Here is a 27335-nt window from a genome sequence, read left to right on the forward strand (position 1 = left end):
AGTTTACACAACAAAATGTAACCATACAGAGTTTTGTTTGAATATCAATACAATTTCTAACTAATATACCTTGTCCTGTAAGCTCCAGTATAGGCGGTTTTCTCTGGTTGGTCCTCTCCAAACACTACCGTTATCTTTGAATTAAATATGTTTACTCAATCTGAAATGTATTTATTCTAGGAATAATATATAGGATATTCTCTAGAATTGAGTAAAATCGGAACCCTTTACATTACTGATATATATATATATATATATATATATATATATATATATATATATATATATATATATATATATATATATATATATATATATATATATATAGTTCGTATTACAGGACAATTCCAGGAATAAAATATAATAAATATTTTCTGGTATTGAGTATAATCAGAACTTTTTTATGTTATACAATTCTTACATGGAACCACACCACTGTCTTAATTTGGAAAGTTTCCGCCACTCGTAGTAGTCCTCCGTGTCGATGCCTGTATGTGTTGATGAGAATCTAGTAGTCTCTCGCTGGTAACCGTGGTCCCAACGTGTCGCTGGACCAACTCCTCTAAATACGTCCCAACGGTTCTGCACTACCATCCAAAACGTCCCGATACGACCACCCAACGTCCCGATACGACCAACAACGTTCCTGCACCTCGTCTGCGTTGTGTTGATCACGAATAATATTTAACAACTGAGTTACTTTTTACATTTATATTGTCCAATATAATATTTAATATATGTCCTCACTGGGGGCTCCATTGTTGTAAAGTGCCTTTTTATGGGTATTTTACTTATTAAAAAACACCGCACTTTGTGAGTTCGTTTATTTTTCAAATCATTCACATTCCATATTAAAAGTTAATAGATAAATATTTATAGGACAAATATAATGCCTTTCAACGAGTAACTCGGTTTGTATTAATATATAAACTGCAATGTAGAGCTCGTCCTGAAATTAACAATAAACAATTGTAGGAACATTTTCCATGCATATCAAATGTTATTTTAGCAAATAAACATTATGCATACACTCTAAAATCCTTGTTAAAAATACACATTACTTTTAACACCGGATGTACGCATGACACCTGATGTACACATGACACCTTAAATATTTACAAATAACACATTATATAATCCCAGTACAAATGTCTGTTCATTCGCATTTCATTGACTGTCCATTCACATTTTCTTGAACTTACAAACAAAGCCTTTTTGTCAGTCTTTGCACAATAATATTAAATGCTAAACAGTGTGGTTCCAACACTTTAAATATGGTAAACAAAAATACAAACACTTACAGAATATGTGGTATTCTAGACAAACATCTCTGCCATATATGATATATCACACGACCCGCTCACTGCAACGGTAGCCTGTTAAAACAACAATGCAAATAACAGTACCTGTCAAAAAGTGACAATGAATCTGGAAAAGATTCATTAAATATTCTAGCAGCCCTTGTAAATTTTGAGTGAAACGAATTTCCAAATATAGTGTCGAAAGAAATATAAAAATACAAGAAATAAGAAAGTGTCCCGACAAACTAATATTACGTACACGTAGAATAAAGTCTGAAGTATCCACCTACCTAATATCTATCAGTAACTTCAATCTAACATCTCGATGACTCCAGATTTTCAAACCAACTAAAATATCTTTCTAGCGGCTTCCTTATAAACTACAAATACTCTCCAAGGGAGATCATTACTATTTAAGTCTATCTAAATAGTTTACCGACAAGTATAGGTTACCGTACACTATTACTTGTCACCTAGTTACAATTATTATTATTATTTTATTTTAAGTGTAATTATTATTATTATTATTATTATTATTATTATTATTATTATTATTATTATTATTATTATTATTACAACTTATATATAAGTCTCCCCCGCGGAGATGTTGAAATAGAAAAAAAAATGAATTAATATAAAACATATTATGAAGATGATATTTAAGGTATTTAATCCACAAACATTTCGTAAACTTAATCCATCAAATTCATTTTTGTATACTATTTTCTTTCACAGCGAGTAACCTTAAGCTCGTTTAGTGTTGGATCTGATTTTTACGTTTCATTGTAAGGACACTTGCCTTGCATCCAAATGTGGGTATATAAGATTCACCAGGGTTCCCAGGTCGTCTAGCCCCTTTAATGGTGTATAATTGCGTTATTTTTACATAAAAATGTAGGGTACAAGAGCTCGCATATAAAGTAGTATAATTATATAAGGTAGTCAACATTATAAAACGAAAAGCTCTTCTATGTATGTGTTTTGATATTTAAACCTCCTATTAATTACAAAGCAAAGGTTTCGCCTTACGAAACGATGGGTATTCATATTGTCGTTCCAACTGATTGTTATCGTTTTGTCTATTGTTTAACTATTCAAAGAGATCTAGAAGAACTTCTTTATTAAACAATGTACATTCAAACAATAATCCATATATTTTGTATTGACTAGACATTGACATGAAAACAATGCATTATTGGTTCAGTATATCACTGTCGGTGTATTTATGGATTTGGAAATTGGTAAATATGCATTGCTCATATTTATATAAATATTTGCTTATTCGATCAATATGTTTTGAATATTTAAAACGTATATCGAATATCATTAGACCTTGTAGTTGTAGGAATTAATATACTAGCCTTTCAGAAATAAAACAGAATCGAACATAATTTATTATCAAGTTTTACCGAGGGTCAATGTTCTAAAGAATATGACTAACACTATATATTCTTATCATGATATTTTGTCTGTATATTATAATGTAATTGACTCGAAAACCAACCGACTGTATGCGATTTGCTCAAACATAAAGTCGAAGTGTCATTATTGCAACAGCAATGGAACCTTTTGGTGGTAGGAGCTGCCGTCTTGTAGACCCTTTGTCAGGTTCACTCACGCTTACTTCAGATGGTTACCGTAGTTCATAATAAATGAATCAACAAGAACACCACACGCAAGTGCAAACGCCCGATCATTTTGCCAATACACAAACATTTAATAACATCAGAGATATAGGAGTTGTTAAACTCGTGCTATGGTCGTAGTAAATATCAATAGGGAGTTTATTATTGTACAATTGTATAATGATGTTTAAAAATGGTATTACGTTTGTTCCATACACAGAAACTATGGGTGTTGAGATGTTGATAAATTAACGTGTCGGATAACCAAATTTTATCATTTAGAAGTAATAGTAGTATCTATTTTTAAGTTCAGTTCATTAATCTTAGGCATTGAATATTATAATACATATTTTAAAACCACACATTACATCGCCATTTATTTTTAAAGGCTTATCTATTGCTTCAACGGAGTGACAGTGCTTACTCCTTTAAAGCTGTACTCTCACAGATTGAACGTTTTGACAACTTTCATATGTTTTTGTCTTGGAACGATCCAATCTGTGCGAAAATACTTGGAAACCAGTGATATAAGTGATATAAGACTGCTGACAAAAATCAGATCGCAGATTTTCATATTTCCGTTCCAAAATTAATGATTTATGGCTAAACGAGTTACTAACGGTTTAAGAAAAAATGCAAACAACATCAACTTTTGAACTTAAATATGAAATCTTCAATCTGATTTTTGTCAGCAGTCTTATACCACTAATATCCATGCATTTGTGCATAAATTGCCATGACAAAAAATAAAAATAAATTGTGAAAACGTTCAATCTGTAAGAGTGAAGCTTTAAGGCATAACAACACAGTTATTTAATACGGATATGTTTATCTATCTGATGCAGCTCACAAATCTAGATAAAACGAATAGATTAAAAACCCGGTTTTGTAACATCGCGATTCCTGTTTACTTTTTAATTAGATTTTTGAACTGCTTTTGACAGGCACAGATTACATCATTAGTGTATTCTATCCATGATTGTGCTATTGAGCATTTTACCTTCAAACAATGATACTTAATCTTTTGTAAATACTAGACTCATGTATCATGTTTTACGATGTTGACATTAACATAATTATTGCTTTAGTATACCACTGAATGTGTGCTTGTGGATATTGAAATTGGTAAATATGACATTCTTTTATTTTTGATATATAAATGTATATATGTTCGATCACTATGATTACGAAGTATACCGTATAACATAAAATCGTGTCGTTGCAGAAGTATCATACTAGCTTTCTGACTTCACACAAATTAAAGCCTAACAAAAATCTATACATAAGTTTGACCCCCATCACCGTCAAAATAATGTGAATTGTACAAGCTTATATTTACAATTACACACAATTAAACAGCTTCAAAATGCTATTTCAAAAAAAACATGCTTAGTCATAAATTCTTTCTTTTTGCTCGAACTAAAGTCGAGGTATTGTCCTTATAAATTGAATCAGCAATTATGAAGACAGGCGGAAGAGCTTTATGCACTAGGTAGTATTTAAACGACTTAAAGCAATTTAATAATTAGTCTGCCATAGGAATATTTTTAAATAGAAGCTTTCTTAAATATATCCTAGTCTGATAATTTAAGATAACAGTGCTGAGATATTTAGTATACAGAATCAGCTAGATACCCGTAACCAAGTTGATGTTTTTCAGTCGATTACTGGGGCTTGTATTTACTCTATATATTCGTATAGAAAATCTAATTTAAACAATACGAACCTTCTTGTCTGGAATCTGGAGACATAACTGCCGAATATGGTATCAACATGTGGTTCAGGACTGATGCATAGTTTGAGTATACAGTCACTTAAAATAAAAGCAAACAAATTTAACCCTCCTTCGCTTAAGGCGTTATACTACACATAAGTTTACAATGGCATTAGCAAATACCTAGAACAAATACATATGATATAATATAAGCATACCTCGTTTTACTGGCCTAATAAACTTCGCCATATATTTCTTAACCGAAAGCAATATTAATTAACCTTCTAGATGCATTATTATTATTATTTTTACAATACATTTTCTTCTTTGTAGAAGTATTTTAAAACAATATGTGTAACTATATACTGTAAATTGCTGAAACTTGCTTTTAAGACTTCATTCAAATATCGATTTTATATTTTGTCAATACTCTACTCTGTGTATCTTGTTTCAAGATATTTTAAATTAAATTAAATTACCAAAAAGGAATGTATTATTGCTTCGGCATACCACTGTGCGTGCACATTTGTAAACAAAAAAAAATAGTTTATATAGGGAGATTTATATCGTTAATATGTGTAGAATAGCTGATTCTCGAAAGTTGGAAAAGTGGCCAAAATTTCGAAATTTGATTAATCAGAAAAACATAATAAGGTAGTTTTGGCTTATGAGTTAATATTTTAATTTAAACACCATTTGGATACATTTATAGCAATACATGTCGGGTTTATATGACGATATTTACCATCAGGAATCGAGTATTGATTAAAGTATTCACTGTCATGATCGAGAGTATAGTAAATAACAGTATGAACAGACAAACAGCAGATCAACAATAGGGCAACACATTAACACCTGTGAAACACTCACACGAATCAGGCCACATTCAAATACCAGGAAACAAGTTTAAATGCTTCAATTGTTATTTGGAATACATTTACTTACACTGATAACTTTACTACCCAAAGAAATCTGAAAAGCGTTTGCATTGAACAGTTTTCATTTAGATATTGATCCAAATATTCTGTTTCTTATAGAAGTGTTTCAATATTTAAGAATCTATGCAACCCGGGTATCGACAAAACGTCTAGGCGTAAACAAATATCGTGTTCTTTTAAGGGACTAGACACCAGATGATACCATTGCAAGAAAAAAGATAACTGTCAGAAACTTGCATAAAATTGATATCATTTTATACAACGCATTATATATTCCTTTATGATGTATTACATTGGTTACGACACATGTATCTTTCGTGCATTTTGCCTTTCTTCCAATGCGAAATTTACTGAGTTAATAGATAAGAGTATTTATTTGTAATCATGTTTGTTTTGGTAAAGTTAATCCCTATTTAATTGTAAGGAATGCGTGAAAGTCCTCATCAGAGTGAAAGCCAGGCAAGCACAACAAGATTTGTTCGACTGTGACAAAGACAAACTTGGCAGCTCTCCGCTGGATCATATGATAATTTATTAGTAAGTTAATTTACACAATTCTTTTTTAAGAAATGAGGTAACGGTCTGTTCTTGGGGAAACATCCAGGCTGATTTCACCGTCTCTGAAACGCTTATGAAACTTGTTGAAGTATTGTGTGAAAGTCATCAGTTTTTATCACATATTCAACATGTAATTCATAATTTAAACCTGTAATTTTGTTATCAGATAGAACAGAACCCAACATAATAATTTGTTTGAAATAACATAATTTGAAAATAACCTTGTTAAGTGCCCTCATGTGCAGTATAGTAAGATGGGTAGATAAATACTTTAATAAACTGTCATTTTAACATTAATGTGTATTATCAGATATGTCCTTTATTTGGTTTCTTTTATCTTGAAATATGATCCTTTTTTTGTCTGATCGTTTTATGACAATTTAGACAACTTATTTTACAGAAAGCACAGGAACAGCGTTAGCACGCACACATGCTACCTTTAGTAACTTTCATCTATATTTCTGATATGCCTGAAATATTACTCACTGCTAAGTCCAAAAACGGACCAGAAGAAAATCATTGTTAATCATTATTTAATGTGCATATACATGAATTAACGAATGGTATAAAACTTCTTCATCTACTTTGTGGTGGCCAATCGTTATGGGAATGTGCTTTTTTCCGGCGGCAATATTTCTCAACTGGTTCATTCTTGGTATAAAATGAAACTTGTAATTAACGCACTATTTCAACGGGGATAAACCCCCGCAGCAAAGACTTGATCATTTGTATGGAAATTGAGTCTTCGATTTCGGATGTCTTATTAGATTGGATATTTTTTAAGATGGTGTGTGTACGTAATGTTCTGCTTTTGAATTCTGATTTTGGTGCTACTAGACCTGCTTTTGTAGTTTGTGTGTAGATTCATTTGCATAATTGTTCGTTTCGAGTAAGCATATATAAGGAATCAGACAATAGAAACAACATATTGGAAACAATTTACCGTAGAAGGTAACAGTACATTTCCAAACATGTGTAATAACTTATAATCTTTAACTTGTTTCCTTTGCATGTTTCCAGGATTACATTTATGTGTTATGTATTGTATGTTTATGTTAACAATTATCATATATTTCTTCTAGGTGTACATTAAACAATGTCGGACATGTTTAGTTTTAGCGATGCCGACCGTTACAACAATATATTACAAATGCTGATACGATGTTGTGTTAAGGTCATGAAAAGGCTTCTGCCAATTTTTGTGTCTTCACTTGGCTACATATGTGTGGATCAATTCCTTTCGAGAGAAAAAGCTCATATATTAAAGATGCCATCTGCTTCTTCGAAAATGAATCAAGACATACTATATCCGCCATCTGGTACACGATCAAATGTCGAGAAATGGGACATGTCATTACTAAGTTGTGTTTTTACACACGTTCAAAGGAAGCTCTTGTGCTATGAAATCGCAGATCCAATTGATCCAGTTCTTATACACTACAAACTCGAAGTGCTTGCAACAGCAGTTGGTCAACAATACGAAGACAAACTTTATCCTAGGTCCGGAAAGGCAACAGAGGTGAACACATGGAATATATCCTTATGCTCTTGTCTTTTCTCGGTGTTGTGTCCCAAACCACAAACATTGTATGTTAGATTAGCAGAGTCCTTGAATGGTTTGAGAGAGATTAGGAACACCCTTTGTCATTCAGAAAGGCTAGAGATGGAACAAATAGTTTACGAAGAACACATGCTTGTTTTAAAAGAGTTTATTTCCTCGGGGCTGATATATATAGGTGATACTGCTTTTGAAACTGAAATTAAGGAGGACATGGATGACATTGAACATGGAAAAATGAGAAGTTACATTTTGGTCGATCATAAGCACCTTAAAGAGTCTTATGACAATGATAGAGACATCAGTCAAAGGTTGGACGGCGTAGAGAAAGGTAATCAACTTTTTGTAGTAAGGAAATAATGAATGTATGATAACAATACATAACTTAACTATCGGATCTAGGTAGGGGTGCACCCGCTTAAAGTGTTCAGAATGCAGCAGTTCAGACTAAAATTAGACAAATCGTTTTTAGGGAAGATCGCCAAAACTCACACATATCATTAAGAACCAATTATTTCATCTCTTGCACGGTTCTAAGTTCTACGTGCGCCCCTCTAAAGTCGAATCCTTAATCCTACCCTGATTCCAATTCATGTCTGGAAAATATTCAATTTTCATACCGAGTGGTGAAGGCGATGAAGGTATTTATTCTTCTTTATTTAATGTCACATAGAACCGTTTTATGCTCGACCCTTGATGTAAATGTTATGAAATTGTTGTCCATATTACATATTCAATTAAGGGGAGCAAAAATATAAATCTTAAGATCGAAATAGAACAATATATACTTTACTATCAATTAGATTTTTGCCTTTAATTTTCAGCTGTTCAACAGCTCACAGATCAGTTTCAGAACAATCACGGTACACAGATTACTGATATGTAAAAGTAAACTTAATATATAACCTGTTATTACTTGTTATAATGTACTTTATGAAATACTTTCAATACCTATTTTGAGATTGATTTTAAATATATGAAATATTCAACAATATTAATAATTAATTCATTTATTTTAGGCGAGATGACGCTTTCAATGTTTTTCGAAAGACTGAAAATTGACCAAAGAAATCTCCTCTATTCATCTTTTGCGGACGTTTTTACACAGCTTGTAGAAAAAAATGCACCTGAAATTGTTGGAGAAATACACCCGGACATGAAAGCTCTTCTTATCCATACCATCTGTGAGACCTGGAGGATTTTTGACAATCCTTATGGTACGTATTTTGAAAATACAATTCATGTTTTGATAAGGATCACTTATAAAAACAGAAAAAAAAGAAGCGCCGTTTAATGAAATATTAAGTTCTTTTTTATTCTTTATCAAAAGTAATGAGACAAGTTTTTGGACAACATTGTTATTGCGTCAACATGTAAGTATCCAGTGAACAGACGTCAACAACAACGACAAGATTGTAGTGTTATTTTAAACGAAAACATCGTGTTGTTACTATTAACCAATCAGATGTCGATGTTATTATGTAAGAATGGTACATCTCTGGCTTTTAGAGTAACACTTCCTGTTTCAAGTCATTGCAGTATAATGGTACAACGATAATATATCATTCATTATTTTCTAATACAACCCTGGCAAAAAAGAAGTATACAATCTCGTTATCGTTAGTCAGACATAACCATACAAATAAAGTCTTACATTGAAGTTTCATTACTCTAACGTAAGTCATATTTAACTAACGGCCCCTCGCATTATCAAGTAGTTGAACATTTGAGTCCGTTTCTAGTCAAATTATGTAAGAATTTCTTTCGAATGGGATATTTAAAATGATAAAAAAATTACAACCAGTTGTTCAATTGGAGCAGCTTTTTCTCCAGGTTTCCGCCGACACATTTGAGCGAAAGCCATTACTTGAAAACTTCGAGAAATTCGAAGGAACTTGGATACATTGCATTTTCATAGTGTGAACAGCAAACTAACATGTTTCTCTTTGACTAATTGTTGCCAAATTATCTCTTTTTTAAGCCCTAAACTACTGAAAGGAGTATAAAGAAACTTGTGACTTATATAGATGACAACGTGAAATTGCGCACTGCACAAAATAATAAATCTTGAAAGAATTTTTGCAAAGTTTTCTTCCCAAAGACTTTAATTTCTTTAAATTAAATATTGCATTTGTTGCATTTTTATCCCATCGTGTGCTTTTTCCATATACCTAACATCCCAACCATGCTCCCACTAAGGGAAGGGGAGACACCAGTATTTGAATGCGGTTCAATTAGATTTTACGCCGACTGTTACGTCAAGCGTTTTACTTCCAAATGAAGGAGGTCACGATAAACTTAAACTAAACTCACTAGTTTAGCGGCTAGTTACTGTGTTGTTCTATTGATGTTTGTTTTCTTAAATTAAATGAAAATACCTGTGAATTCATATTATTACGCCTGCCGGATAGGTTATGGAGAGAGTTAATATAATTATAAGAAAATTCAAAGAGTGAACTTCATTCTTTTTGATTGAAATGCAATAACGTTGGAATGAAAAATGCAACTTGACTGTTTTTTAAACTTGGTTCGGATGGCATGACCGCAACAAGAGTCTTAAACTTTGGCAAATATTGAATGCGAAAAGGTTAACAGCAAACAATACTAACTTTTGAAACTTTTGCTATTTCAAAGCCAATAACTCCAAAGTTAAAACTGCAATCTGACATGGTCAATATGTTTTTCCCATGATTAGTGTTTATTTTCCCTGAAAATATTGGAATAGAACTTCTTTCGTCTAAGTGAATTGAGTTTTAGCCAAAACATTGACAAATCGTTAACGCTGGAAACCTTATAGGCCTATAGTCATTGGCAACAAGGTTGATAAAACATAGGTCAGACATTCTTAAGTTGAGCTGGTAAGATGAATTTGGTCATGTTCTAAAATTCCATGGCCAAAAAGTGTTATCTGGTGGGTTATCAAACTTGATCGAGAGGTTTAATCTATAAATTTGTAATCATGTCTAGTACAGATCGGAGGAAACATGCAAGAGTAAGTGAATGGTAAATATGAACTATGTTTTCCTATTCGAGGGCCATAACTCGAATTTGGTCGAAATAATTCATACAGATTCTGGGAGCTCAGAAGACAACGGTTTAAAGAGTAAGACTCTGTTCAAATAATTATACTAAAAAAGGCAAAGAAAATAAATGGGTGTGCAATCGAATTAAAACGATTAGCGAATCAAGAGTTCACTGACGGTTTAAACGATTGTTCTGAGAAGAAATATCATATTTACATAAACACTAATTGAAAAAGAAATGCCAAAAATTGATGCGACCTAGAACATTTGACATGGCAGATGATAACAAAGACGACGAGGCCATGAACATCACCCGTCCATTATGATAGCTTTTTAGAAGACATCAATAATCTTAAATGTCGACATTATCTTAACAACAACAAATAAAGTTAATACTGACTCACAGATTTCTCGCGGGTTAAAACTTACCAATACATATAACGAGAAAACGATAAAAGAATGAAACGTAATAATTTCGAAAGTACATAAACTTTAGCTTAAATCTACTTATTTATTTGATTTTGTAGAGGGAAGGCGAATTGTGGGAGCCAAAAGAGAGTGCCTGAAGATACAGCTCAACTTTGAAAATGCCATTTGGATGTGGAAGTTCATCAAATACTACATATCAGGGACTCTTGACTCTGCTTTCGAGCCAATCAAAACACTTTTAAGAGCCAAAAAGGAATTTAAAAACTTGGAAATTACAGTCGTCCTACCGGACGTGTTTGCTGCTTTGTATCAATCAGGTATGTGTAGTGTTGTGTAGCTTAGGTGAGCAAGTGTAATTTATCTGCATTCGTCGCAAATCTGTTATTGCTTGCTTTAAACGACATGTGATCAATTTCGATTATACTTTCATGAATAATCCTTCAGTCATCGTAATTGCTAATACAACGTTATTACATGCATAATTGTGCATTTAATTGCATAAAACTGGTTAAATCTTTGGTTTGGTCGAAGTTAGCCACAATGTTGATTGATTGGCCAATAATTATCAAATAATTATTTTGGTTATTGAAAACTTATCTTAAGGTTTATGCAAATAGCTGCTGGTTACTATGCCAATGGAAATGATTTTTGCTTGAAATGTCATCTTTAAAACCGATAGTTATAATATAAAGTCTGCTTTCCCTCTTTGTATCTGAAGAAATTGAACGCTTGAACATCAATTTTATCTGAAGCAAAATTCACATTTATTTTAACTATGCAGAAATGATCAGTATCAAAATAGAAACAAAGTTCACCTAAACCATCTAACACATGGTCACCAGGGTTGAGGCCTGTTTTCAATATATGAAAATACGAAACCTCCACAATGAAACCAACAACAAGAATTGAAAGTATAAGGGTTGTTCCAGAATATGGTGGACAACTACTGTACCAAACAGAGTATGGCTTAAAATTAGGGTTAGGGTGCGCACTAGTGCAAAAATCAGGTAGTAAAGGGTTTTTCGCCTCGAGCCCTTCGGACAACTTTTAGTCTGAAGTACATTTTTATATGAGAATAAGTCTTTTTGTCATACAAACTTTCTTTTTCCTCAAAATATATAAACGATGTAAAATTAACTTTATATGCCAACCTATTTTGTCAAATATAAGGTATATTCAGTTGAAATTCTATAAGATAAAATCCCTCATTAGTTGAAACAAATAGTTTTTCTCTACCCATTTTAATGCCGATTAAAGATTCATAGCAGAGGTGTGTTGTTTCTTGCTCCAATAAATTGTAAATTACGTTTACTTAGGTAAGAAATTAAGGGCCGGTTCGGTTCTCATATTTTCCAATTAACGCTTGTTGAAAGTGTGTTCGTTCTCCATACTACATTTAATCTCTACGATGGTACATTTCAAACTCAAAAAATATGTAAACCCTATCACAGAAGACTTCTGGGCCTTCAACTATGAAAACGTGGGTGGGGAAAGTCAAAAATTAAAACGTTTCAAAGTTCATGTTTTATTTAGTTTTGTGGAGCGATCGTTTTGGGGGAGTTAAACATACATTCCTGGTGAAATGTTTGGTGTAGTAAGGAGGGTTTTTTTCAGAAAAGGAGATTTTATCAGATTTTGGATGGAAATGAATTTACATTCTTTCGGAAAACTCTGTCGACATTATTGCTTAGTTTTTTTTGTCAAAATGTCTCAAACTCCCTAATCAACAATGTCTTGAGAGTTCTTGATGATAGATTTTTTTATATGAGAAAGTTATTCAAACAAGTAATGAAAAATAGTGGATGAAATTCGTTTCCTGGTTACAAAAAATGCAAATATTTTTTTTAAAACTGCAATCACCTAAACGCCTCAAAACATTGTTGATTGGGTAGTTCCGATAAGTTTGACCAATTAACATATTCTTTTTGTATTAAGACATTACCGGGAAAACGTAAATTCTTTTTGATTCTTTCTTACTAAATCTTCTTTCGTAAAATTGCTCAACTTCTTATAACAGCTTGATATGTTTCAACGAATACATAAATTTTGCTTGCTAAATATTGAATTTCAAAACTAAATAAACATTGATTTTTTAAATACAAAGGTGACTTGGTCTCAGGTGTTACCAAACATTTTACTTTGAAAGAACCAGTGAGCATTGACTATCAAATGACTTTAATAGCGACTAACTGATAACTATGACTTTTCTTATGCGTTGGCGACAATCATATGACAAGAAGTATTCAATTTTTGGGAGAAAAATGTAAGTAATTGCACCATTCGGTTATTAAGTTCACTTGATAATGTAATCATTTAATACTGTAAAATCAGGTATTTAAATCATTTGAGCCTCCTGATATTTTATAAGTTGCATACTATCTTCTCAAAAAATTCTTACAGGGTAATATCTGCAATTTTATCTATTTTAAATTCTTAAAAGTTCCAAACGTAATGAACTACTGAACACAAATGGTTTCGACTCCCTATTGATACATATATTGATACATATATATGTTTTTCAGAATAGTTTTATGGATAGATGGCTTAATTTTATATTTGCACTTTTTTAAAGCCGAGAGAAAGCTGAAAAGAAGGAATGTGTAAGTTGTTTATTAAATCATGTCAAACAAATAAGGTATCTACTGATGGGACAAAATAGATGCACGATAATTTTCTGAGTCTTTTAATAATATTTTTATGCATTGTTCGGTCATTTGTCATGGGAAAATGCCTTTGCTGCAACATTTAAAAGTAAATGAATTTATTTCGTATAATAATAGCATTGCCTAACATTATTTATTAGTAGAAAAGTGTCTTATCATTTAATATCCATGTCTAATTTAGAATACTGCATACTGTAGCCTTTTCATATATGTATCAACATCCCTACGAATGATACACAAAGAACATTATTAAACAGATTTCAGTGGATTGGATTGGAAGGTAGATGTAAATAGAGAAAGCATGTTTATTTCAGTGTAAGATCGTTATATATTTCAACGAGTGAGCAATATTTAGCTATATTTACTTGTACGAGGTGAATAATATTGCAATCGTACAATGAAACAAACAATTTTTCTATTTATTGTATGCCTAAAAATGATATGAATTAATAGTTTATTGCATAAAAAAACGCACAAAATAGTATAAAATTCGCTGGCAGAAATTCATACTGATCGAGGTGCAAAATAAGAATACCTGATCATGTTTATTGGCTAACTTATCAACATCTTTTATCATATGACAAACTATTTCTAAAATGCCACCTTTTAAAACAGCCAAATTGATTCCGGAAATGTAAAAAGATTGGTTTCCATTTTAAATCCCAAAAATCAAGATGGTGATAAATTAAACTAATAACCAAACCGGCAAAACTTTCAATTGATTGGTTCCCGTTTTATTCACAAACAAATAGTTATATGAAGAGAAAGCAAAGAACCAACAGGAAAAAGCAAACATTGAATGTATTAATCAAGATTATAAAAAATCCCATATGAATATGATTATTTTTTCTACGGCGATGGCTTAGGCATCCATGTGGATAACGTTCACAGGTTGTAACCAAGGGGATAATATGCTATATTCTTTAAACGAATAAACGACCTCACTAAGACATATTACCTGGTTCTGTTTACAATGGCATACAAGAGAAAATCAATGTCTAAGGATCTGACAGAAAAATTGACGTTTTGGGAAAACTGTTTTCAAAGACCAACTTTGACCTGTTCATGAAAACTATCCTTTTTGTCTGATTTCACATATCGAGATATAAAGACTCAATCGCACTAATGATACCGGATAATTGTAACTTAAGGTATCTAAATAAGGCTTCAATGAAAAAGTTAAAAGGGAAACGTTACAGTAGGTTCAGTCACTTTAGAATAATTTTGTTAATTGTCAAGCAATATGGATAACATAATCTGCAATTAAACTCATTTAATTTTACATACATATAAGTATAGCTGATTTTTGTGTCATTTAAACGTATTTCTAAAATTGCGAAGATTTAAATGAAAAAACGTAAAGACACATTTTGGCATTTTGTGGACATTTCAGCTGTACATTTTTTACCAAGACAGCAGAACAGATTGTTTTTCTTACAAACATATCATATCACTGTTAAAAGTGAAAACATACATATTTTGATACATATAATAAAAATGTCGTTATATTGTGTCCAAGGCGTTAACAAATATATATTTTACTCCAAAACCGGTGACTTCTTGTAATGCAATTTGGACCATGTATGTAGTTTGATATAAATTCCAGTATTTACCTCGCATGCCATCAACGGTGACCTTATTATCTACATTTTTGTTTATGGGCATTGATACTTATATGAGTGTTGTAGGGCCATGTTGGCCCTTTTGTTTCCAGAGTCACAAAAAGTGGTTTATTAAGGTTGTTAGGCGGAACCATTGTATCCTCACGATGCGAATAATATCAGCATAACTTAGTATTATATATTTTCAGGTAAACCTAAAGAGATTGACTCTAGCTTTACGATGTGCGTATTGGAATTGTTGAACCAAAGGCTGATTCCATTAGATGAAAAACAACAAGATGACAGTGTTCACAAAAGTCTTCCATTGAAGTTGACGAAATTTCAGCATGATAAAGACAATGCCGAGTAAGTCCATTTTGTTGTGCAAGCCATTTTTTTTAGATTTATTGTGATGGGGCAGAATTGATATGTGTCTAAAGGCCGGTATTCAATGTAAATGTAGTCCGCGTCATCCGTCAAATAATTAACCGCACGCAGTGTGCAATCTTTCGCAGCCCAGACCAAAAGCGAACATTGGCATGAAAAACATAATGAAATAATTTTAAAGACTTTATGTAACGAACATCTTTAATGCAGAATGTTTTTTTTTTCAGTTTGAAGTATAAAATGAATGAAAATGATACAATTTCATGGATCAAACTTTCAGTTAAATAAAATGCTTCCTTTTGGACTTGTTAATTACTAGGTGATACAAAGAGCACAATTGTTCCTGATTATTTGCGAGGACTCATAGAATACTGTTTATTTTTTATGAATGTGTGATACGCGTGCGGCTGACTTACACAGACGTACAAAAAACGGCTGTATGCGTCACTGCGTTTGTAGGTGTTTGCTTTTCATTTAGTCATAATATGACATAAAATCCATGTACACCTAGAAGTAAAAATATATCCATATAGACGCGGCACCTAGATGTATTGTCTCAAAATAAGCACCATAATAGTAAAATATATTAATGCATATTTTGGAAAACCACATGAATGTGTTTTAACAAATATTCGCAGGTGTACCAATAAGCAGAGTGTTCATACCTCGTTCTATGTAATACTACACTGTTTGAGGTCTGTTTAGAAAAGTTACCAAATATATACATTTGGTAACTTTCCTACACAGACCTCAAACACATTTCTTTTTCTCATTTCCCACATATTTTTGCAAGATTGTATCAAGGTAATATTTTACATATGATATTAAATTAACTGAATCCGAACTGAATACGGTCAATGGAACTTGAAATTTTGTGTACAATGTAGATTGTTTTACTATGTCATATATTTGTTTAAAATTGAATATATATTTGTTTCTCTTGCCTAAAAAGTTATGATCGGTTAAGTTTTAAGATTTTATAGAATATCATTTGAAATGAATTTGCAATGAACATGTGCTTATTGTATGCACTTTAGCCTTCTGCACTTTCGTCACTTCCCACGTACAAGAGTCACTCAAGCGGTGAAATAAATTAAGAAAGCACGAAATGTGAATGAAATAAAAAGAAAAATATTTGATTTCAATGCAAGGTCGTTTAAAATACACCTGCGGTAACAGAAAAAGGATATTTCATATGGTCACTCGGTGTTCCACTGAAATCAACAATATTCTCAATCGAATTCTTAACAATGAGTTCAGTAAATAATACTGGGTGTTTTAATTGCTTACACCAAATTTGGAAGATTCTTCTTCAACATTTTACACATCATCAGTATACTTAAAACATGATTATTCATATTGACAAATTTACCTTTTTCTGGATTCCAATACACCATGTATTATATCATTGGTCATGTGTTTGCTTTCAGTATTCGAACGTGGAAAAAGGAATCTGATAAACCTGAAGAGACTTTAGTTGAGAAAACAGAGCGATTATGTGTAGATGAATATAAAACACCCTTGGAGAAACTCTATTTGGATGAATCTGGGCGAAAGATAACTACGACTTTGACATTGAAACCATCGGAAAAGTTATTTGAGGAATTTACTATTGACGAATCCGGAAAAAAAGTTAAGATTTTGTTAGCTGAAAAATTAGAAAAGCCTACTGAAGAAGTAACTGTTGACAAATTCGAAAAAAAAGGTCAGGCTTTTATACCGGAAAAATTAGGAAAACCCATTGAAGAATTTACTATTGATGAGGCCGGAAAAAAGGTTAAGACTACAAAAAAAGGTGAAACTTTGATTATAGGAAAAACCGTGCATAACGAAGAATTTACTATTGACGAATCTGGACAAAAGGTTAAGACTTTGATAAAGGAGGAAGTTAAGATTAATGAATCCAGGCAAAAGCATTTGAAGTCGAAACGAACTAGAAAGCTGAAGAAGAAAAGTACCATTGGAAAATCGGGCGAAAGGAGTTTGACAACGGTTGAGCCTAAACCGATGATGACACTATTTTCGAGAAATAGGTCTGAATCGAAGAAAGGTAATATTAAATGATAGCTCAGATATGTAATATGCCATATATTGAGATAATTACAGTTACATATTCCATATCAATGAGTAAGAAGAGCTTGTATTACATCACTTATATGTTAAGGTCCAGCAGTTCTGGTCTGTTATTTACTTAAGCATTGAGTTAGATTAAAAAAAGTTTAATTTATCAAAAACTGCGAAACAAGTCACTACAATGACATATTAAACGAATTATCTCATTGACAAACTGCTAAGCGAGTGTGGTCTTGTGTTGTTGCGGGAGCAGGAATTCCAGAAGCAAACTCCATTATCCAGCTTGGTGACAAAGCACCAAACTCACATGCACCTACGCTTGGAATAAGATGTTGAAAAGCTTGATAGGAGCGAGTGCGCTTACTGGACAACCAAAATAATACAAGATGTTATTAGTTACTGTCTGAAATAACATTGGGTGAAGAGAACGGCACCAATAATTTATTGTAAGGACACGCGATTTACCATTTTAGCCCGTGATGAATTAACAAAAAATATCTTAACATAATAGTTTGTCATTTCAAGCGCACACGAGATCAATTGTCCCATTTATAATCATTATAAACGTCAAGTGTTGTTAATAATTGACAGTAATATTCGTCGTTGTAAGAATCGTTAAATTCCCAGTTATTTATAATTCGGTTGATCCTAATGATTGAAATGGTTAGGTATGAGGAGAGGTTATATCTAATTTTGCAAGCTGTCCATCTCAGCCGATAACTAGTTCAGAGTTTGAAACTTACGGTGATCTATAGATTAGTACTAAGTCCAGGGAATGTACAAGCTGATAAGTGAAATTGTACACCGAGAGTTTCAAATTGATAAATTTGAGGCAAGAGTATTTGCTGGCATTAGTATTAGTTCCCCAGGTTTAATTTCTAGCGCGCTTCTTGGAATTTGCCAGTTTGACCTAAAAATATTAAGATCGCTAAAAGACCTCAAAATAGCCACAGTTTAGATTGCACTGTGAATTTTAACATTTAAGGTAATATTCTAACTCGACCTAGGCTTTTTGGGATATTTTATTTTCTTATCGTGAAGCTACGGCTATTGAAAACAAGTAGTTTCAAAAATTATCCTAAAATGCTGAAACTATAATAATCGTCTCTGTTCACAAATGTTCATTGCAGTATTTTGATCTATTTCTCTAATTTCTTTTATGTTACAAAATTAGCGCTTGTTTAACGTACGTACGTTCTCCAAACTAGATTTAGTCGTAACGATTGACATGTGAAGCAAAAAACATCTAAACCCCAAACGCAGAAATCTTCAACAATTTAAATATAATTCCATTCCAAATGCAAAAGGAAAGAAAGCACGGGGTGTTCAATTTGAACTATTACGATTAGCATGTGTCCGTTCCCAACATTTGCCTTCAGAAATAACTTGGCCGATTCGGATTAATGTTTACAAGAAACATCCTGGCGTTTGTCCCTTTCCCGACGGTTTAAATGGTTCCGGTTCAGAAGGGCCATAGAGAAAAACACATTTATATATTAAGCAGAATGTCTAAGATATTATTTAAAACATTGTCGGTTGGTCCTTTACCAATTTTTTCATCAAACTTTGACCGTGAAGTCAAAAATTGTTTACCCCCAGAGACCCTAGAAATGTCACTTGTTTGAAAAAAACTCCATAGGACGTACCTTAGAAAGTATGACTTTTCTTAAGAAACATTATTTTTTATTTACCAGTGACTTCTTGCATTGGAATTTGGACTTTGTTTGCATTTTTGAAAACTTGATATCAATGGTAATATTTACTTCGAATGTTTTTTACAATGTAATGACTAGCCACATTCTTGTTTTCAAGCATTGTTACTCAGGTAACCGATATAATGCCATTTCGGCCCTTTTGTTTTCAGAGTCATACAAAGTGGTGTATTTGCTTTGAAATTATCCTCCAGATGTGGTATAAATCGAATTACATCAACTTTCTAATTATTATATATTTTCAGGAAAAGCTAAAGAGATTGAATCTAGGTTTATTCCCGTTGATGAAACACAACACGATGACACTGTCCTCCAGTTGAAGATGACGAATTTTGAGCAGGATGTGGAGTAAGTCCATTTTCCTGTCCTTCGTCAGTATTTGATATATATTTTGCGATAGGCAGACTTTATATGAGTGTTAAGGCCGGTATTCAAAGTGAATGTGGTCCGCGTCCTCCGTCAAAATACGTAAAAAAGAATACATTATAAATCGCTAGATGTATTTAATGTGTTTGAATCGAATTGTACACGCATCCAATGTGCGAAATTTCGCAGCCCGGTCCGAAAGCGAACAGCATTTAGCTTGAAATACATCAAGAAACAGTGTCAACACCTTTATTGAATGCAGAAAAATGTTTTCATTCAACTTGAACGATATACACAATAGAAATGATACAATGCATGTTTTGGAAAATGACATGATTTTTTTAAACAAATATTCGTATTTTGCATATGCTTCTAAATTAACTGAATCAAAACTGACCTCTGTCAATGAAAATTCGTAGTTTGTGTAAATGTCAAATTCTATTACTATGCTATCAGTGGTATATTTGTTAATAATTGAACATGTATTCTTTCTTATCTGCAAAAATTGTACGGTCTGGTTATTTTGAAGCTTTCATAAGATATAATTTGAAATTAAAATCACATGACATTTAAATGAACATGAATTTTTTTAACCTGAGGCCACTGCACCTGCGTTTTGCAGCAAACTCCATGTAGCGGTTACCTCCCAAAGAAGAAGAGAGTCTCAAGCGGAGAAGTACGAAATATCAATGAAATAAAAAGAACATTTGTTGATTTTAGTGCAAGTAAGATTGGCAAATTAGACGGAAGGAGCTTGCCACTGGTTGAGCCGAAACAGTCGATGGCAATATTTTCGAGCAATACGTCTGAATCGAAGAAAGGTATTGTTTTAAGATATATAATATAACATATTTTACGATCATTAGAGTTATATAACCTCTCGATAAGTAGGAGTGGCTTGTATAATCTGTCTTACATGTTAAGGTCTAGCAGTTCTGTTCTTTTATTTACTTAAGCCTTGAGTTAAACTTTAATTCATTAAAAACTTTGACATGTTTAACGAGTTCTCTCACTGGTAAACTCTTAAGCGACTGTGGTCTTGTTGTTGGGGGAGCTGGAATTTCAAAAGGAAAACTCATTATCCAGCTTGGTGACAAAGGACGAAAATCACATGTATCTGGGCTTTGGAAAGGACGCTGTAAAGCATCATAGAAGCGAGTACGCTAACTGGACAACCGAAATATTACAAGATGTTATCAGTTATTGTCTGAAATAATTTTGATCGTAAAGAACGACACTCTAATTGTAGTGTAAGGACACGCGATTTACTGTTCTAGCCCGTTTTTAATTAAAAAACAACAACATTTATATATGATAGTCTTTTCAAGCGCATACGAGATCAATTGTCAAAATTTACTGTTAAAATCAATTTAAAGTGCTGTTAGGAATTAACAATACGTTTCGGTGTTGAAAAAATCGTTTAAATCCCCGTTATTATTGCATCTAATATTTAAATATTTTCAACTTTCCACATGATAGTTCAGAGTTTGAAACTTACGGTGATCTACACCTCTGTAATATAGCTCAGGGCAAAGTCCAGGGATGTACCAGCTAATAACTGACATTCAAACTTGATTGCTGAGAGTTTCAAGGTGATCGATTGTTGGCAATGGTATCTGCTTACATCAAATACAATTTCTGAAATAGCAGGCAAGGGCAAAGTGGCTACTATTTTTGTATTGTGGTTTCGGAAAATTCCTTAACCTGGAATGGTATTGCTATCGGCTTGATTTTCATAATTTTGAGTTTCTGTGAAAAAGGATAAGTCTGAAAAATTGCAGATCGGATCTGCTACAATATCTAGAAAGTGCAGTTGCACTGAGAAGCGTAACAGTCGTCGTGTCGCATGTTAGTTGGTCATGATAACAGCTGAAATGACCTCTCAATGGCATCGTCTGTTATAGTATTGCCCTATCTTTTTCAAAAGGAGATGTAGTGTTGTTTTCTTTGTATCAGATTGTAGAATTTGTAAGCCGTTTTCTGTATTTTAGCAACACTGGGTCACATTTGCCTGACCACCACTGAACTTCTATGGAAAGAGTTGCTAGTTTTCTTTCCCTTCCAGTCGACAAAAATATTGGAATGTATAATTTCATAAGGTTCTTGCTATTGTTCGTGTCTTTTTAAGCGTTTGTTGCAAACGATATTGTAGTTTGAATCTGTTTGTTCAATTGCTCTGTCCTATAGCCTAAAGTTGGGTATTTCCTCTTTCTTAACCTTTTCAAAAAATGCAGCAAAATCAGCGTTCTAATTTCGCATGACCCCCTCTTGAACAAACTTTGCCTCGAAGATCAAGGCGACACACAATGCTGGCAGAGAGATTATACTTCTCAATAGGGCCAACTATTAGAGTTATGCAACTTCAAACACTGTAACACTATCAAATTGGCAAGTTGACATATTTATTTGCTGCAATCGTTGATCTATATAGTTAAACACTAACAAGAGACAATTCATTTTTGATAATTAATCTGAGGTTAGATATTTGTACTTGTAAGCGATTGTATGTAGAATTCTTGAATTATCAACTGTCGAAAACTGTGTAACATAGTTATCACAAGAATGATCAGGTTAAAATCAAAAGTGATCTACATTTACGATCAACATGTTATTACCAACGTCCCAACAAGTTATAGAACAGTGAGTACAAGGCCTTCTTGTTTTTATTGTTCTGACAATGTTTTCATGTTTAATGTCACTGTGACTTCGACATTTGCAGGTACAATGCCTTCTCGTTTTATTGTTCTGACAATGCTTTCATGTTTAATGTCACTGTGATTTCGACATTTGCAGGTACAAGACCTTCTCGTTATATTGTTCTGACAATGTTTTCATGTTTAATGTCACTGTGACTTCGACATTTGCCTATTGACTTCAAAATCTCTGATTGAGTGAAATAATGAATTTATCACAGAGCACTCCTGCATAAACATATGCTCATGTAACATGGTTCTTGATGAGGCCTAACAGATGCGGCCAGCTATAAGCATACATGTTTATAGTTTTAAATGGACAAGGGTATATGTATACTTTATGCGATTGTAAGGAAAATGAATACTTATCAATAACACATTTCCTAATGTTGTAAAGGAACCGCTTTGATGTCCATGAAAAGTTAAATAATCGATATTTAACTGTTTTTTTATAAACAAAAATGTAGCAAGACGGCTATTACGATAATCTTTTTCTTGTGACTTGTCGCTGGTTAGACGGTTATTTCCCTTTGTCAAAGGAAAGCGTTGCGCTTGAAAATTGGCTACATAATCAAACGTATGAATGTCTGATATTTTAACGATAAAACACAAGGTACCAAAACTAGTCTATGGTTTAAAGCATCATTCCAGACGATAACGCACATTAAGCCAAAGTGCAGCCATCAAAGGGCAAGGCAAGACCTTTTTCATCAGGGCATTTTTATGAGTTAAGTGGAAGAAACCAACGCCCTTTTAATGGGGTAATATTTCCACATATCTTCTAAAATTGTCCCGCAGACATTAACTGCGAAATGACTCAATCGGCTGCCTTTCGAATGGCGGGGATACATGTTTTTATATTAAAAGTGGTTTTGACAGCATGGCATTCCCTCTTGATCTGATATGTTAAATATCAAGTCATGTCATCCCTGCTTATTTCATTCACTTTTGTTTAAATATTTGAACAAGTGCCAAATAATTAGGGATGCAAACGAATATTCGAATATTCGATCGAACGTTTGGTATTCGAATGTCAAAATAGGTATTCGAATATTCGATGTTTTTGTTGAAATAATAAATTAATACACTTTTTGCCTACAACTGTCATCTTCGTCTGTCTTGTTTTTACAACGACCCCTAATGCCATAGGTGTGAACTTGATGACACTATACACGCGTCATATCGGATATATCGCCGGGAACTATAAACAGTCCCCGTAATTTTGCATTTACTGGCTGTTAGACAAGTGACATAAAACACATTCCAATTATTTTGGGTACATTTAAATGACCATGCCAATTAAGGGTTTAAGAGATCGGCCTTTATACCAATGTTTTGTCTTCACTGCTAATCAAGCTTGGCGATATTGCTCAAATCGCCTTGATGATACGAAGGACATGTGCTAGTTATGTGCTTAAAACTGTTTCCATGTTTTCAATGTAACGCTCTTGCGTACAAAAATTAACTGAAAGTGTATGGTTTAACGTTTAAGGATATATGTCCTGTATTGTTGTACAATACCTAAGACAAAAGCGACGTTTAGACATGGTGTCGTTTTCTATAAATATATTTCGTAAACATCAATCCCAGAACGAGGCTGCAAGTCCCACGTTGGCGCATATCGTCATTTAACCGGGACAAACGCAATTCCCTGATCTTATTTTGCATTTTTTACAAAAATGAACGCAGAGGTTTGTTTTTTTGTTAAAGATATATTGCTTTTTCTTGGGATATATTTTGTAAATGGGAAATTCAGAGGCTAATTTGTGGAACAATAAGGGTCCGTCGCGTGTACCGAATACGACCAGGAAGGGTAACAGGGCCCCCACTATTACTTTAGTGAATAATAATAGTTTACTGCAATTCTTAAAGGTTCATTTTGGTGTTCGAATATTCGAATATTCGATCGAAAGAATTACCGAATATTCGAATATCACTTTTGCCATTCGTTTGCATCCCTACAAATAATCATTTCCGCTCGATAAAGAAGCATTTTTTTCTTTCTGTGATCACTCGGTGAAATACAATTGACAATAGATATGTAGCCCGGGTCTGTATGAAATTAAGAGAACTGTCTATAAATCTGGAAAAAAAATCAGGCAAAGGGATATAAATGAAAAATGTTTGATGTATTTGATTAGATATAATCTGACGAATATACGATTTTGAATTAATGTATCGTTTGTTTTATAGTTCGACAAGCTGATGAGGGCTTCATCCTGAACTTTACACTAGATACAACCATCCAAGTAAACTATCCATCTGACTGCCTTGCCTGCCGCCTTTCCAACATACTCCTACTGCCTGGAAACAGTTTGCTTCTGGCTGATCATGACAACAAAAACGTGAAGTTGATTGACCTGTGGACCAACAACCTCATGTCTTGCGTCAGTGTGCCCGTTCAACCAATGGGCATGTGTGTTCTCCCCGAGCACCAGGTGGCTGTATGTTTACCAATTACTGGAACTGCAGGGCGTATTCAGTTCCTAGGGGTGCTGGGGAAACTATCCCTTAATCGAAGCATCGAGGTGACAGGTGGCTGTCGAGGTATTGGTTACCTTGAGAACAGGTTAATTGTGTCTTTCATGAGTGGAAAGGTGTGTATAATGACCATGAGTGGAAAAGTGATTAAGATGATAGGCAGAAATAACAGTGGACAATCAATATTTGTCTATCCATTGCACCTGACAGTGGTCAGTGAAGGCCAGAAAGGAGTGATATATGCATCCGACAGTGCCATGCACACAATCACGAAGCTGGACATGGACCTGAACATTCTCCAGACATTCGAGGACCCTGCACTGAGAGGCCCAAGAGGCATCACTGCTGTGGGAAACCAGCTCCTTATTTGTGGTTTATATAGTAACAACATAATGAGCCTAGACCTGCAAAGTAGCCAGATGACCCAGCTTCTGCGGAAGAAAGATGGTGTACAGAAACCAATGAGTGTCTGCTACAGCCAACAGCAAAACAAGTTATATGTTTTATGTGATAAATAAATATTGTAAGAGAGTACATGCCATCAAATAATATCTAAAAAGGAAAGGAGGATGTTGGAAAAAGTATAAATCAATTGGGTTCCAACATCCACTTTGAACACCCTTGGTATCTGAGTTGTAAGTGAAGGACACATCGGTCATAGTTATATAGATACGACTGTTCGAAACATACCGCATGGACTTGCACATGTTCCTTGCATACCAGGACGCAGCATTGAGACCACTCAGAGGCTTTTCCGCATTTAGTGTGTTTAGTAGCACAATAATGTGTCTGGCCCTGCATAGTTGACATTTTACCAAACTAGTGAGGAGAAAGAGGAGGTGTACAGGTGGCACAAGTGCACATAAATCGAATGACATAAACGTGTAAGATATCGCCTCGTACCGTGTGCCTTGAGTAATCGTTGGAGTAGATGGCGTCCAGAAGCTTGATTGCATTATACTACATATAACTTGCCAGTGTATTACATATATAATTTTGTGATAAAAACAATCAAATTCAAGGAACAATTTTTTACAAAAATAACTTCCATGAACCACCTGTGCCTGTTAATGTGTACACATCTTATTTAGCAGTTGAAATGTTTTATTTTGAGGGTGCTTTAAAAAAATCAGAATATACATCCAACAAAACAAATTAAATGTCACGTTCTAAAACAACATATTTGTTTACATTTAATTTCGTTCCTACGTCGGTACAATAGTGTATTCTTTTAGTTACCGTTCCAAGGTCGTACCTAACAATCCATTATACACACCCATTGTTATATATATATATATATATAATATGTGGTTTTGTGTTGTTGGTTCTTGTGTGTAATATTAGTCATTTGCGTTGATCCTGTGCCATTAAAAGGGTGTAAGTTTATTCTTTTGTCTACTGGACTTGTTTCTGTAGTTTTTTTATATGAATATGGAATAATTTGGTCACCAGCATTTGCTATGTTATATTTGGTTTGAACGATTCGGTCACCAATTGATTGCTATCTTATATTTAGTTTGGAGAATTCGGTCACCAATGTTTGCTATCTTATATTGAACGATTTGGTAACCAACATGTGCCGTCTTAAATATAGTACGAACGGTTCGATCATCAAATTTGCTATCTCATATTCAGTTTGAATGATTTGGTGACTACTATTTGATATGTTATATTTAATTTGAACAATTTGTTGACTTGTATTTGCTATGTTTGATTTGGTTTTAATTATTTGTTCACCAATTTTTCATATCTTATATTCAGTTTGAATGATTTATATTTAGATAGAATTATTCGGTCACCAGTGTTTGCTATCTTAAATTTAGTTTGAATGTTTTGGTCACCAATATTTGCTTTTTTTTATATTTAGATTGAAAAAATATGGTCACCAGCATTTGCTATGTAATATTAAGTTTGAACGATTCGGTAACCAATATTTGCTATCTTATATTTAGATTGAATTATTTGGTCACCAACATCTGCTATCTTAAATATAGTTCGAACGATTCGATCACCACAATTTGCTTTCTCATATTCAGTTTGAATAATTTAGTGACAACTATTTGATACATTATATTTAGTTTGAAACATTTAGTGACTTGTATTTGCTATGTTCTATTTAGTTTGAACTATTTGGTCACCAATATTTCCTATCTCATATTCAGTTTGAATGATTTGGTCACAAACATCTGCTATCTTATATTAAGATTGAATGA

The 27335-nt window shown here is 33.2% G+C and overlaps 1 protein-coding gene and 2 long non-coding RNA genes across 3 annotated transcripts; 2 read left to right on the forward strand and 1 right to left on the reverse strand.

Annotated features, from left to right (window-relative positions):
* Positions 1-829: 829 nt before the first annotated feature.
* LOC128237402 (uncharacterized) lies at positions 830-1666 on the reverse strand. Its single transcript, XR_008261598.1, has 3 exons — positions 1592-1666; positions 1302-1376; positions 830-949 (listed from the first exon to the last, which is right to left on the reverse strand). It is a non-coding gene; the product is annotated as an uncharacterized LOC128237402 (long non-coding RNA).
* Positions 1667-2508: 842 nt separating this feature from the next.
* LOC128236933 (uncharacterized) lies at positions 2509-7881 on the forward strand. The gene is made up of 3 exons (XR_008261465.1): positions 2509-2542; positions 6003-6115; positions 7219-7881. It is a non-coding gene; the product is annotated as an uncharacterized LOC128236933 (long non-coding RNA).
* Positions 7882-7907: 26 nt separating this feature from the next.
* On the forward strand, positions 7908-26368 carry LOC128237937 (uncharacterized). Its single transcript, XM_052953513.1, has 9 exons — positions 7908-8025; positions 8519-8557; positions 8714-8911; positions 11245-11463; positions 15620-15776; positions 17228-17847; positions 19828-19930; positions 20669-20769; positions 24835-26368. The coding sequence occupies exons 1-9, from the start codon at positions 7908-7910 to the stop codon at positions 25638-25640; spliced, it is 2361 nt and encodes a 786-aa protein (XP_052809473.1). The 3' UTR covers positions 25641-26368.
* Positions 26369-27335: the final 967 nt, after the last annotated feature.

Source organism: Mya arenaria, chromosome 6 (assembly GCF_026914265.1).
Source record: "Mya arenaria isolate MELC-2E11 chromosome 6, ASM2691426v1".
NCBI classification, from domain to species: domain Eukaryota; kingdom Metazoa; phylum Mollusca; class Bivalvia; order Myida; family Myidae; genus Mya; species Mya arenaria.

What these genes read in the sequence shown, in the direction of transcription:
- LOC128237937 (XM_052953513.1), top strand. Translation starts at nt 7,908, where the DNA reads ATGGATGACATTGAACATGGAAAAATGAGAAGTTACATTTTGGTCGAT. An exon ending in GATTTTTGACAATCCTTATG is followed by an intron (nt 8,912 to 11,244) that starts GTACGTATTTTG and finishes TTGATTTTGTAG; the next exon opens with AGGGAAGGCGAATTGTGGGA. An exon ending in TGCTGCTTTGTATCAATCAG is followed by an intron (nt 11,464 to 15,619) that starts GTATGTGTAGTG and finishes ATATATTTTCAG; the next exon opens with GTAAACCTAAAGAGATTGAC.